The following is a 14,518-nucleotide window of genomic DNA, read 5'->3' as shown; positions in this document are numbered from 1 at the left end:
AAACCACTAATGGTTACTGGTACCAGCATGTTACTGTGTCTGGGTCTGTTTGGTGAATCATCGCATTCACTGCTTGTTGCTGCCCTGATTGTTTTCTGACCTCAAATAAGTGTAATGTAAAACTGAAACATAGCCCATTAACTCTTTTAGTTAGTGGTGATAAAGTGCTGTGTTAAGACTAGCACGTGCACTGCAGTTACACCTGGTGCTTCGACAACATTGTCAGTGACAAATATTTTAACTTAAGGGACAGATTCATATTAACAAAGTGATTTGTAGTTTTCACCTCCACCTACTTTTCTGTGTCACCACGCAAACAGCGTCTGTTCACACCAAAACAAATATACTACAGTTAGCAGCGTAATATGTATAGTGGATAATACACAATGTTAGCCGCTGTTAGCCTGACTCAACTTAAGTCAAGCAGGGGCTTTAACACAGTCTCCTGCACTGGACAAAAACACAAGAAGCAGCATCACCTCTCTGAGACAGGGAAGAAACAGGGATCTCTCCAGCACAAGGGTAAATATTGGTTCACAAGCCTGAAAAGACTGGAAACAAATACAGTAAAAAAAATAAAAAGAGTCAAACATGGTGCAGAGGTTGCAGCACTTCTTTTGGACAGGTAATGTAGCTGCCACACCCTGCTACTTTGTCTTAGTAATAAACTCATAATGGTGAGTTTAAACATGTACATAATATGTTCATACTGTTTAAATTTGACGTAGCCTGAAGGCTGGAACATGTCCTATGGGCTGTATGGAAATGTTACTATGGCTTTTTTTTTTGCTTTTGCTTTTTTTTGTTAAATATTTGTATCATATTAGGGTGTAAAGTTTTTTCACTTCTCCGTTTCGGACCTGCTTTCTGACAGATCTACACAAATCATTGTTTGAGATTTGGGAAGTGTGTGCGTTGGCTCCTCTGCAAGGCTATGACGACCCATAACTCCCTTCTCTGCGTATGATTGTCATCATGTAGTATTTGGTTGTGATGTGAAATAATGTGACTTTTTGTGGCTTGACTGTCCTCATGATTCTCTGATCACAAGACTCTGTAACACTATACAGCGCTGCAGCCATTTAATGAGAGAGAGGAAGAGGGAGGGAGAGTGAGAAAGTAAGACAGACACAGCAGGAGTATACTTATGTGGGTTATAAAAAAAAGAAAAACAACAGCGTTAAGGATGAAAGCTGCACTTCAGGGGAATAAAGTCTATAATCTATAAGACCCAAAAAGTGCGAGGAGTGAGGGACAAATAGAAAGAGAAGAAAAAGAGGCAGAGCGGGGAGGGGAAGGGAGGGGGACAAAGTGAATGGCTCTGTGCAGCTGTGAGATGAAAAAAACTCAACAAAGAGAACCAAGAAGAGGAAATTTACATCAATGGAGAACAAAGAAAGCGGCTATAAGATGTGACAGGAGGAAGAGCAGAGAGATCAAGAAACCTGATGTTTTAAAAAAAAAAACGACGACATCGCGAATGAGAGCCATGTGGCCGGTCCGGCGAAGCCTACATCCTCCATGCTGTGGCATTATGAAAGCAGCCAGACTACACGTGCTCCCGGCTTCTGGCCTGGACCCCGGCGCTGATCTGAACAGGACAGGTTGTTCCTGCCCGGCGTGCTGAGGCCAATTAAAACTGAACAGAGTGTGCGGTGCAGTGCACAGAAAAAGAATCGGTAAAACAAGCTCCTTCCTGTTGTTTTGTACCATAGCTGATGATAAAATGTTAGGGTTTTTTTTTGTTTTCACAGTAAACGGATCATCACTGACAGATTGTACTCGCAGGTGTGTGTGTGTGCGTGTGTGTGTATTTCTGGACACAGTGTGAGTGAAACCATACACAACCTCCACAATGAGTATGCGGGAGAACAGCGTGTTCTTTTAGCCTTTATCACTATTCGACACGCCACGTTCGCAGGGGAGGACAAGCGTCTCTTTTCACAGCGTGCCGGAGAACTCCCAAGCTTTACGAGCGTGTAGACATTAGTTATTTCTCTATAAAGGATCCCTGTGAATGCTCTTTAAAAACAAAAGCCAATGCAGTGAGAGGCAGCGGAGCACTGATGAACCCTGAGCAAAGCCAAAACAAAAGATGTCAGGTTTTTTTATGGTATTTAAAGTCTAAATCCTTGACTGATCACATCAGAGGTCCTGAATAACAACCTCATGATCTTTACAGACACATTTTTTGTTTGGCGTCAGCGCATTCAAATATTCAGCAGCTGTTGGTTTCATTTAATTATCATGTAACCTTTGGGTTAACAAGCACATTCACACTAACACGACCTCTTTTTCTAATGTCAGACACAAGCAGATACATAGTGAAGAACGTAAAAAGTTAGGACGGTAACACACCTTTCATTATTTTGTGCTGACATTGGATTTAAAATAACAGTGGTGAGGTTTAAATGTCTCACAGCTTCAAATCCATACTGTTTGAACAGTGGAGGACATTTAGGACAATGTAAAAGGACAATAATCCTAAACAGACAGACAAGGTGATCAATACTGACAAAGTCAGTCACCTAAGCCTAAAACTGGAAGACTGGATAGGAGAAGAAGACACTGTTTGAATTTGTATCACTTCCTGTGTGTCCTTTGAAAACACCCTTTGAAAAAGAAAAAAAATCTTGCCATGTTTTACTTTTATTCATCCAGACAAACTGCAGACGGCAGTGGCGGCGGCGCTCTGTCCCTGCCTGCTGCCTCACGCGTTTACCCCCCTAACCCACTGGTCTGCTGAACCATATGTTTTCCTGCCTCCACATGCTCACACTTCCAGCATGGCCCAATCCTACCAGGATCCGCCAATCACGCAATGGCATTGGTTTAGGTAACCGTAGAAACAACCAATGGGAGGACGGGCCTCAGATGACAACACGAGAGAGGCAGCCGGGCACGCGTGGGAGAGACCGGCTGAGAGATGGAGGCAGGTCTGACTGAAGAGGGAAAAAATGGGATGAACTGAACAGAGGGAGGAGAAATGGAGGAGAGTACAAGAAGAGACTGGAAACATGAAAAGATAGAGCTGCAGAGGGAGAAAACAGAGAGAAAAGAGGAGAGATAGACAGTGCATGCTTAAGTAGCTATGGATCCAGTGTTACACAACAACGTTAAGTAACTTAACTAGCGTCAATCAACTACTGCTGCACATTCTGGACACTTCTGAGGTGATTGCAAAAACCATTTCTGCTCGTCAGGTGTGCTTAAGTTGTCTTCCCCCCACGATTTTTCTCCTTACTGGGCTTCAGTCATGCAGCTGGGAAGCACCTCTGCAGCCGAGGAGCACTGTTCATTATCTCATCAGATAAACTCCTGAATATCTGTGCAGCATTTCTTCCTGTTCTCAAAAGCATCGCCCCGTCTCTAACCTTTGTGCAAACCCCTTCTGTTTCCTCTGTTTGCTATGTCCAGATTTTCCCTCCCCGTCTCTCACAAACTTCTCTGCCCACTTTCCTCGAGGTTTCGGATTCAGCCCTTCGCTAACCCTGCCACAAGGGTCAGGGTGATGATGTCACGTACCTGCGAATGACTCTGATTCGTCCAGGAGCAACATGGTTATCGAGCAAAGAGAAGAGCTGGTCTCCTCTGCTTTCCTTCGTCCTTTCCTCTCTTTTCTGTTGGTCTTTAACTCCCTGTCAAACTCTCTAAACTGCCTCCTCTTTTGGGGAAAAAAAAACTTTAAAAAGAAGTAAACAAGAAGTGTATTTTAGCTCCTTCTAGCCTTGTTTTACACTCGGTCGGTCTTTAATCTACTGCCTCAGTGACTGACTGACTCACTGACTATTGGACAACCGCTCTGTGTGCTCCTCTGGAGTCAATAACAATGTGAATGTGAGGCAGCGGCAGGCAGGAGGGCTGGCAGCTGAAAAACTTACATAACCCTTCATGCTGGAGCTGGGGCCCCCCTGAGGGGGGACTCGTATGGTTGATCGTCGCTCACTCCCCAACCCCCATTACAAAAAAAGAAAAAAAAACACTCCTCCATAACACACGGAGCATGTACGGAAGCAGCCGCCCACACATTCATGCTGTCTGTTTATGAGTTTGTTGGTCAGTAAAAAAAATAAGAAGTAATTTTGATAAGATGTTCGGCTTCAAGCGCTTCAACAACAATACAGAAAGTGAAAACCTGAAAGCCTGAAAAAAAAGAGGACACTGAAATACACAAAAATAAACACACACAATACAACAACATTTGAAAGTGTGAATGTGTGACTGATCCTCAGTAAACCAGGTTGGACCTCACACAAACATACAAATCCATACATGTTACATACTTGCACTGTGGGAAACACTTAAAGACTGTTTTAGGGGCTTTGCAAAGAGAAAGAACACACACACAAGGAGAAACATGCAAATGTAGACACTAATACTGGCTGTGTGTGTGTGCATGTGTGTGTGTATGTGTGTGTGTGTAGCAGGATAAAGGGCACAGAGGAGGAATGTGGCTGCAAAAATCTGTGTCAAGGTTTCCGAAACACCTACAAACCGACTCCAAAAAAGTCACATGATCCATGATCCACAAAAAATCCCTCTGCATGTTGGAAAGTAAAAGGTAATCCTTACATCTAGAGACCCTGTTACAAGACCATGATGTTACTAAGCAAAAGCTGTATTTTAAAGGTCATTTGCACTAAACTTTGTCTTGGATCTACAGTGCCAAACAACGAGCTCGAAAAAACCAAGACTCTGCTCAGATTTCTGCCCAGAACAGTTCTTTCTCCTTTTATCATTTAACGATATGACACTTAGGACAGAACAACCTCTATCCATATTCCAGCAACATGTACAACTCAGAAAACTACAATATCAACAATCCAGTAATTGAAACCTTATTTAGAAAAAAAAAACTACCACACCACTGTTGCATCAGGAGTTACTTTAACACCAGACTACACTCACAAAATGTACAAATCTTCCACACATCCTTACATCTAGCTAGTAAAAAACCTACATACCAAAAATATATCAGTGTTGTATTTTATGGGCAGTAAAATGTGTCCAGAGGCAAATTTGTCTGATTTCTGTGGTTAATTATTCTAATTTGATACAGTTTTTTTTTTTCACAGACCTGAGGGAACACTATTATGAACATTTTCAGGAAACACTTCACCCTTGATGAAATGTCTCATTACCCCAAGTCTGGAGGCAACTAGAATTCTCAAAAACTGATCTTCAATGGAAGGAAAAAGATAAAAACCTAACTCAGACTTCTAAGAACAGCAAAGCAAGTTTGTGCTTGAAAGGTGGATGATTTATAGTCACAAAAGAAGAGTTTAAACCAGATAAATCAACATTAAAGTCCATTTGAATTGAGATAGGGATACTTTTTTTTGGCAACGACTCCTGCCATCTATTTCATAATACGGCTTATGAAACCTCTGAGCTCTGATCTTCCTGAGTGGCCCGGTCAAACACTTTGACACAGCACAACATATAGGTCAGTAAGGTTGATTCCCCACCCCCCATCACCCCCACCCAACTTTTGACTGTATACATACTCTGATAAAAAAGACATGCAGTGGCTGAGATATCAGGACAAACGGAGAGATCAGAACAAACGTGTGGGAAGAGAAAAACTGCCACAAACTGATCTAGTCAGTCAAAAGAAATTCCTGCTACTCACCCATGTCATGTGGTTCAAAGTTTTTTGTCTCCTACTCCATGCCTCCTTCTTACACTTTCACTCTGAGAAACTTACTCCAGTTGATGTGTGTTCGTCCTTCATACTGCTAACACACTTCCTCGCTGTCCTGTCTGAACCCAGCGTGTCAAACTGTGTGCATGTGTGAGAATGTGTGTGTGTGTGTGGCTCTCAACATCTAGCTCTAGCCTCGTCTCACAGCGTTACCGGCGCTCCAGTGAGGACAGAAGGCCATTGGGACAATTACAAAACAATGAGGCGCTGAAAGCTGCCCTGGCCTGCCGGGTGTAGGAAACCCCCCCTCCTTACTTGCTGCTTTTCCTGTCTACATACTCCTCCTCCCTCCCTCTCTCTCTCTCCTTCTCCCCTCCCCCGGCCAACTGACACAGAAGCGTGTGATGATGTCAGCAAGCCACGCCCACTACAGAGAGGCTGCCTTAGGTAACAGGGGTAATGGGGTTCAACCAGGAAGATGGACAGACAAAGAGACAGAAAGAGGAAAAGGGGAAAAGAGAAGAGAAAGAGGAGGAGTGCGGGGATGTAAAATGATCATCCTGATTGTTTACTGAGGTTATAATCTTGTTGATTTGTGGTCAATTGACTGAAGTCTTGTGAAAATCCTGATGAAAATCAAATCCTTCAATACTGACAATTTGAAATGTAAGATAATTACAACAAAACTACAAAGGAATGAGGAGGAGGAAATGAGAAAATGACAGAAAGAGAAAGATTTAGACAGAAGCCAAAATTATCTTTTTTTCTTTTTTCCAATTTTGTGACCAAAACGATAATTGCTATACGCTGCTATCATTTTGTCCACACCTGCACATTTGGCAAGTTTGGCTTAGTTTCTGTAAATAGTTGCTGAAATTCTCACCAAAGTCAAATCAGTTAAAATCAACTTTAAAAAAAACTAAATGGTTTACAAACTGATATGTCCTTATTGCAAATATGCAATAATAACTTTATAATTACAGATCTGACTAACTAAAATGGTATCATGGGATAATTAGTTATCATCCAATAACTAATTGGGCCTCTCTTTGATTATTCATAAGGGAACGAAGCAATCAAAACTGGCAGAGGAAACAGAGGAAGGAAAAATACAGCTGAAGAAAAGATGGAAAAAAATCAAGAAAATGAACAGAAAAAAACAGGGAGAGGGGCATAGAAATAGAGGAAAACGAGGGCGGAGATGAATAAAGTCGTGTGCTCTGACCAGAGAGTCAGAGCACACGTTGGAAAATTCTCATTTGGCTTCACAGGATGGTATGACACATCGTAAACACCAATAAACACGTCATAAACACTACGATCGCTGCAGACAGTAAATTTCAGCAACACCTAGATGCAAAAACCATCAATGGCGAGGATGAGGGGACAAATCATGGAGACTTATTGAGTATATTCCCAAGATCAATGAAAACCTTGGAGTTAACTGAGATGAGAAAAAGCAGAAGATTTAAAAAAAATGAAGGGAAAGAGAATTGAAGACAGAGGGAAGATAGAAATACATGAAAGTTGAGTAGAACGCTGAGAAAAGATACGCGATAAGCATGTGAGAACAAGAAAGGAAGGATGGAAAAGAAAAAGCTTAATAAAAGAGGATAAATGAAACAGTAATCTAAGGATGGAATGATGAAGTCAATGAGAATCACAAATAAAGAAAGAGAGAAAAATTAGTGAAAATGAGGGAAGAGGCCATTTCAAAACAACCCTGTGAACCCCAAGACCCTTTTAAACCTATGTTGGTGGTGTGGGATTACACACACGCACACACACACAGTGGTGCAAGGTGAGAGCCTGGTCTCACATGGCTACATACACTGACCCACATTGCTCATGAGCCTGGGGGAGGGGCAGCGGAGTGAGAAATAGTGAGGTGGGGGAGGAGAGAGGAGGAGGTGGTGATAGCAGCAATGTGAAGTGGAGGACTGCCTGGCAATATACGAACATACTCATACTCATACTCATACACACACACACACACACACACACACACACACACACTCACCTTTGCCACACTACCACAGTTCTGGTATCCAGCCACGCCTCCTGTGAGGAAGGAAAGCAGCTGGCATTTCACTGTTTACATAACCTAGATTGACCAGTGGGGGAGGGTGGGGGGTGAGTGAGGGAAATAGAGAGAGAGAGAGAGAGAGAGAGAGAGAGAGAGAGAGAGAGAGAGAGAGAGAGAGAGAGAGAGAGAGAGAGATGGCATTTTGAGTCACAGTACTTCTTTTATTTTAGTTCAGGGCTGGAAGAGGAATTCAGACCCTTCAGTTACAGTAACAAAGCTGAGGTGAAAGGTGAAATTCCTGCACTGCATATTTGTAAATATCAGAGGAAAAAAAACACTCAAAATGGCTCCTCTCAGAGTGTTATCGGTTGAATTTCTATTACCTAGGCATCACGTGGTAAGAATCACTGTAATGATAGCTGAGTGAGGTGAGGTTGCTTTGAACGTTTTAACATCCTGTTCAGTAGTTTAATCTGACCTCTGACCTCTACTTGACTTCCTTCTAGTACAATAACTCTCCTCTGTTCTGGGAGAAGAGACTCCTGACAGTAAAGATTCATTTTTTTAAAACTTCATAACGAGACAGACTGTTCATCAGGAATTTTACTTCTTACTTTATCCATCATATCTGTTATATTTCAGATTCATCTGAAATTATTCTTATACATATATTCAGAGGACTGTCAATTCTGTTTAACATTCATGGGCAATCCTATACTTTGCTGCACAGCTTTTATTTATTTATTTATTTTAGAATATCCACCTTCAGTCTCAATCCTATTTTAAATTCATTCTATTCATTTTTTATATTTTATTTAGTCTATTTAGTTGTTGGAAATTAAGCCAGAATGAGACTCAAAAGCAAACCCCCTCCCCCGCTCCTCCCACCCCTCCCTGTCCCCGCTACGTCACGCTCCACCCAGCCCCTCACCTGCATCCTCGGCCTGTACGCTGCCTGAGCTAGTGCAGGAATCACTAATGGTAGTTTGAAGCCTGGGTGTAAAGGAGTAATATACCAGAAGCACGTTCATGTATTGAATGACAGCCATGACCTCCGACCCCTGACTCTGGCCTTCACTGATTGGTCAGAAGGGCGAGGCTCGCTCAAAAACTTTATAGGGGAATATCTCTGCACTGCTGCCAGGCTGTTCAATGAGTCAGGGTCATGGCAGCCCTCTGCAGCACCTCTCCACGTTAAGATATGTTACATACTGTAGCTTTAAGGTCCAACGTATATGTGATGCTTTCTACTAGCTGTGCCAATAAAGACATAAAACACCACAAACTAAACTTATCACCTGAGGCATCATCATGCAATATAGCACGCAGTGTGTGAATGCACAGTCTCAACAACAACAAACTCGTCCCCTGAGGCTCTCGGAGAAACCCCCAGCGACAAGCTACATCCTTATTATGTGCTCTACACCTGGTTAACAGAGACATCCCATAGACTGTTGCTTTTCATAATGGTGAAGCAGATTAAATCTTTGAAACACACAATTTGACTATTGTCACTTTACGCAGTGAGCGTAAAGTGACAGAAGGGCAGGTTTTGAACCTCTCTCTCCAGCTCTCGTCTTTCATTCTGGTGAGTGAGTTTACACTATGAAAGCCTTCGAGGAGAGGCTGGTTGAAAGTGTGACACTTCACTGTGCTGAGATGACAGACACATAAAGTCACAGAGTTTCTGGAGAGAGAGAGAGATCGGGGAGGCAGTGTGACACAGCCAGAAAGAGGCTATGACAGCAGGCTTTCTGCCTCGCCTTTAACTGCGGCCTGACTGGATGACATGTCAAAGCATACTGAACCGCTGAGGTGCCCCCCTGAGCAAAGCCCTTAACACCTCTTCACACTCAAAGATCGGAAAACAGACAGAGCACCAGTCACTGTGAACTGAAACTTCACAGTGACCTCAAAGAGCATTCACGCTTTGCACACTTCATTGTGTTGTAGTTTTAATTCTAAATGGATAAAACTGCCACTCGTGTCCATCAAACAAACACGCAATAATCCATAATTTTAAATAATTCAGACCCTTTGCTGTGGCATTAATATGTCCAAATCAATTCAGTTTTCCACAGATGGACTCCAGTCATCTACACACACCTCAAGGACGATTCAACTGGACAAACTTGACCACAGTTTGGGGAGACAGAGCGAGGGCCTTGAATAATTTTGTAAAGAGATTTCAGTCTTTGATTTTTCATAAATTTGCACAAATTCATAAAAAACATGTTTTTACTTCGTCATAATGGATTACTGAGTGTAGACTGATGGGCAAAGTGGCAATTCATCCATTTACAAGTAAATATACAACAGAATACAGTGGGCAAAAAGTTAATGGGTAAACGTAATATCAAGCAAATAATACTGCACAAACAACCCATTCAAAACAAAAACACAAATCAAACTTCATAGTTATAGAAAGTATAGAGAGCTTTTTGTGTGTGTTTATATAAAGTTTTAAACAGGAGACAGGGGCTCACATGACTGAGAAAGTCAGCTGCAAAAAATGCAGAGAGTAATTTCCCCAGGAGGGATCATTAAAGTAATAAAAAAAAACAGTGAAATACTGAGAAGGAAGCTGAAAGTGTGAAGTTCAGAGTGAAAAAAGGAGGGGGGCAGTTTTCATTTCCAGCTAAAGCGGTTTAACGAGTTTAACCGTGACTAAAGCCCTGACCTGACCTCGGTCACAGCCATTTTTGTTGTCTTAAAAAAAACCCAAAGGTGTTAGAGGACACGCAGGAGGCTCTGGTTCACATTTACTAATGATGTCTTTAAAACCAAGATAACAGAAATCCTATAAGGCTAACTTATTTGGAGTTTTCTGAGCACCTCAAGGACTTCTCATCCACGTTTGCTTAAAAAAAAAATCTGAGGTTCGGAGTTCACGTGCTGATAAGGAGATTGTGTAATATGATCAAAAGCTCCAGAACACCTACTAAATGGACCTTGTGCTAAGCCTGCTTTCTCAGCTGCTGTTTTCAAGGTCAAAACTGAAATGGATCTTGAACCTCAGCACGAGTTTTACAGTTTGCATGCCGTGTCTTGTTAATACCTTGAACATGCTGAGCCAATTGGTGCTGAACTTGTTACCCTTTTCTTTCTTCTTCCTTTTTTTTGTGCTTTCACAGCCTCCCTTAAAAAAGGTGACAAATCTACTCCTGCAATTTTGTTAAGTAACTGGTGTCATTTACAATACATAATACAATTTCAACAACTGACCTCGCTGTGTTTACTGACAACCTACAAGTGAATATGACTTTTTAAACACTGTTTAGGCAGCTTGAACAGCAGTGATACCGCTGTCAGAGGACATGTTATAGCTGATTGAAGTCAAATCCAGAGAGAGACACAAATAAGTCTAAATGTGTTGCACAGTTCCACATGTTTTTGTTTTATTTACTTGTCACTGACTGAAGAAATGGCTCAAATAGCATATTTTGGATTTTGTGTGTGTGCAAAGGTTTTCATATTCATATTCACTTCATATTCAAGAAGATTCAAGGCTGTATTTGCTGCCAAAGCTGCTTCAACTAAGTACTGAGTAAAGGGACTCAATACTTATGTCAGTACAATATTTCAATTTTTCCTTTTTTAATTAAATTTGCAAAGATTTCTAAAATTTTGTTTTCGCTTTGTCATTCTGGAATACTGAATGTAGTTTGATTAGGGAAATGAGTTGAGCATAAGACTGCAGCGTAACGTGTGAAAAAACGTGAAGGGGTCTGAATACTTTCTGAGTGCAGTGTAAATCAATTTTGTATCTTGAGCTCTGTGTGTGAAGATCAACTCTTCAAGATTAGTGGTGATGCAGCTGCAGATTTAAAAACATTTCACATTGATTGTGTTGCATAAAAAGACAATCATGAGCAGAAAAAGTCCCAATTTGCACACCTCACATAAACTTCATGTAAATATGTTAATTTTTCAAAAAAAAGAAAACCAAATATGTTTCGACATGATCTGATGAGTCTGTGGGTTACCAGGGATTCTCCACTCCTGATCGCTGCCAGAAAGGGTCGATCTAAATAAACTCCAGGTCAGTGACGTCAGTGCGACTTCACATCGGCAGTAATGAAAATGTGAACATGATTAGATGAGTGTATAACAGCTCTGCAGCAGTCTACAGCTAACACATGATTCAGAACAAAGATGGCAGGTGGTTTCGCTGATGAGTTATTCTAACTCATAATCATTTTGACAATGAGCCAGAGTGTTACCTGATCTGAAGTCTGCTCACACACAAAACCTCATCTGTTTCTCACTCACACACACACACGCACACACGCGCACACACACACACACACGCACGCACGCACGCACACACAGCACAGTGGGATCTGGCAGTCCGGTGTATCAGTATGTGGACCAGCTGGTGTTACTGTATCACCTCCTACACTTCACTTTGTGCATCCCTTAATCAGGTCATGCACACACACACACACACACACACACACACACACACACACACACACACACACACACACACACACACACACGTTATGAAATGTGTTTTGACTGTTTTCTGTTGTTCTGCCAAACTTTAGAGAATTTGATATTGGCCATTCTTCTTGTCAGATTTTACTTTTAACTACTTAATTTCAATCCAAAAACACATTTACAAGCTGGATTATGTTCAGAGGAAACTTTTTTTTTTTTTTTTTTACACGATCTTTCCCCAACCAAGTGCCTAAACATAACCATAAAAAAAGTGCACTAAAGCTGTAGTCACTGAAGATATGGATGGATATTATGTGGATCCATCCATCCAACAAGCCTAAATACCTCAACAGAGGAAGAGTCAACAGATGCACACAAATTTGACATGTAACAATATTACGCTGTACATCAATCATGTAGGTGGCCTGTTCAATTTGATTTCAACAATCTAAAGAGCATTTAGACTCACTCCCCAACCCCGTTTCTTTGTAGTCTGTAAAAGTTCCTGTAAAAGTTATGGATAATGTGTTAGCTAACAAGCTGCTTAATTACACATCCAGCTGACACAAAGCAACACTAGTTTTCATCAGGAGTTGGGTTTTTCCTTCAGTATCTACCCTCCTATAAGCTCTGGTTTGGTCCAGAGAAAAACATCTGGCTCTTTAGCTGCTGAAGGCTCCACAGCTAGTCGCTAACTTTGTCTCGTTTGTCTGAACTTGGTTGCCTGAAACAGCTGCCCTGCTTCCCCAGAAACAAGGTCGATAAGAGGGCCGATGAGAGGCAAAAAAAGTTCTGTAGGGCTGCAGAGTTTGGTGATAATTCTGCCAGTGACCTCTTTTCACTCCACATGCTTGACTAACAGTTTTAATCAAAGTTGTCATCCTTGACTAAAACACTGCGGACTGTATGTTGAATGAAAACATTGTGTACTGAGAAGACAATAGTGCTACCATTGTTCATTTCTGTTTGGAAGCTGGAAGTCTCCTTTTTAAAAGTAAATACCTGTTGTTCCACCAGTCCAATTTGTCCAAAGTTGGCAAGGTGATGCATCTTGTCTCTGATTAAACCACCAGGTGTCTGTAGCATTCGTGGGAGGAAACATGTTTACTTGTTTTTCTTCAGAGTGTACTCTGCTTACCCACGCCTACACACAGGCAGAGGAGCAACAGGCTAATTAACAGACTATTACTCTCCTGCTCTCTGGAGCCAGTGCGCGTCTATGTACATATGTGTGTGAGTGTGTGTGTCTTATGAAAGATGTGACTAAACCTCATGACAGCCTCATCTGAGCCGCGGAGGGCCAATAACATGCAGCACAAACCCTCAATCTGTTCACATACAGACTCACACACACCCACACATGCACTACTAACCCTGAGGTACACAGTGAGAAGGTGGACACACACGCATATACAGCATACACACATACACGCACACACACCTGACCCAGAACAGGCATCCCAGCAGCGCTGTGATGCTGAAGAGGGTGATTTTATTTTAGGAGACCGGTCCCACCTCCCCAAGTCCATTTCTTAATGTCACTCTTTGAAGAATGGCCCTGCTCCTTCTCAACACACACACACACACACACACACACACACACACACACACACACACACACACACACACACACACACTTTTCTTCTTTTTTCTAGGATGAGAGTGTGTGAATATTCCTATATTCCCTGTACTTCTGTTTTCTAAGAGATTTTCTCACATATTCAATGGCTCCTTCATCAAAGAGTTTTGTCTTTAATTCAGTAAAAAAAAAAACTCTGCGTACACTGGATGGGTATATCTTGTGTAGCTTTGTGGTGGTTTTCAATACATATCTCAGACTGTAGATTTTTTTTAGTTCTATCAGTGACAGTGCCTCTTCAGCCTGGCTAACACGTGGAGTACCCCAGGGTTCAAATCTAGGACCAACCTTACTTTCCTTATATGTGCTTCCCTGGGTCCCCTTGGCTTCCCTGGTCGAACACTTAAGTGTATGTGTACGTTTGGTATCACTATACTGGTTACACATTTCTTTTAGAAACTTTTTTTTGAGTGCTTTAAAGTACCTCATGGCTCCAAATTATTTTCCAATTACTGAATGTGTATTTGCTGTCAGGAGGCAGGTCGTTGCTGAATCAGTGCGCCCAAATCATTATCTTCATTCAAACTTACTCCCTAAAACTAGCCTATATATTATTTTTGTGTCTTATATTCTTGAGCTCTTGTTTTTATATTTTTGAGTATGTTTTACTGATTTCTGCCATGTTAATTATATTGGTGTCTTTGTTTTTATTGCATGCTTTGTGTGTTTTGAGAAGTTCCATACAAATAAACTTTATCATAATCCTAATTATTTATTCTATCACAACATGTCGCAATTCAGTATTGCATTTCAGCAAAAAAGAAGC

The 14,518-nt window shown here is 41.5% G+C and overlaps 1 protein-coding gene across 4 annotated transcripts in view; it reads right to left on the bottom strand.

Annotated features, from left to right (window-relative positions):
* LOC121189373 (helicase ARIP4-like) overlaps positions 1–14,518 on the bottom strand; it is a 76,603-nt gene that overhangs the window by 32,248 nt on the left and 29,837 nt on the right. Inside the window, exon 1 of one of the 4 annotated variants that reach the window (XM_041049460.1) lies at positions 5,633–5,721. The exons of 2 other annotated variants lie outside the window; for them this stretch is intronic. In XM_041049460.1, coding sequence (XP_040905394.1) covers positions 5,633–5,636 — 4 coding nt within the window. In that variant the 5' untranslated portion in view covers positions 5,637–5,721. Of the gene's footprint in view, positions 1–3,525; positions 3,833–5,632; positions 5,722–14,518 lie in introns of those variants that run through there. One more of the 4 variants, XM_041049452.1, reaches the window with a different exon arrangement.

The sequence above is a fragment of the Toxotes jaculatrix genome, chromosome 2 (assembly GCF_017976425.1).
Source record: "Toxotes jaculatrix isolate fToxJac2 chromosome 2, fToxJac2.pri, whole genome shotgun sequence".
Lineage (NCBI taxonomy): Eukaryota > Metazoa > Chordata > Actinopteri > Toxotidae > Toxotes > Toxotes jaculatrix.
This window is presented reverse-complemented; position numbering and strand designations above follow the sequence as displayed.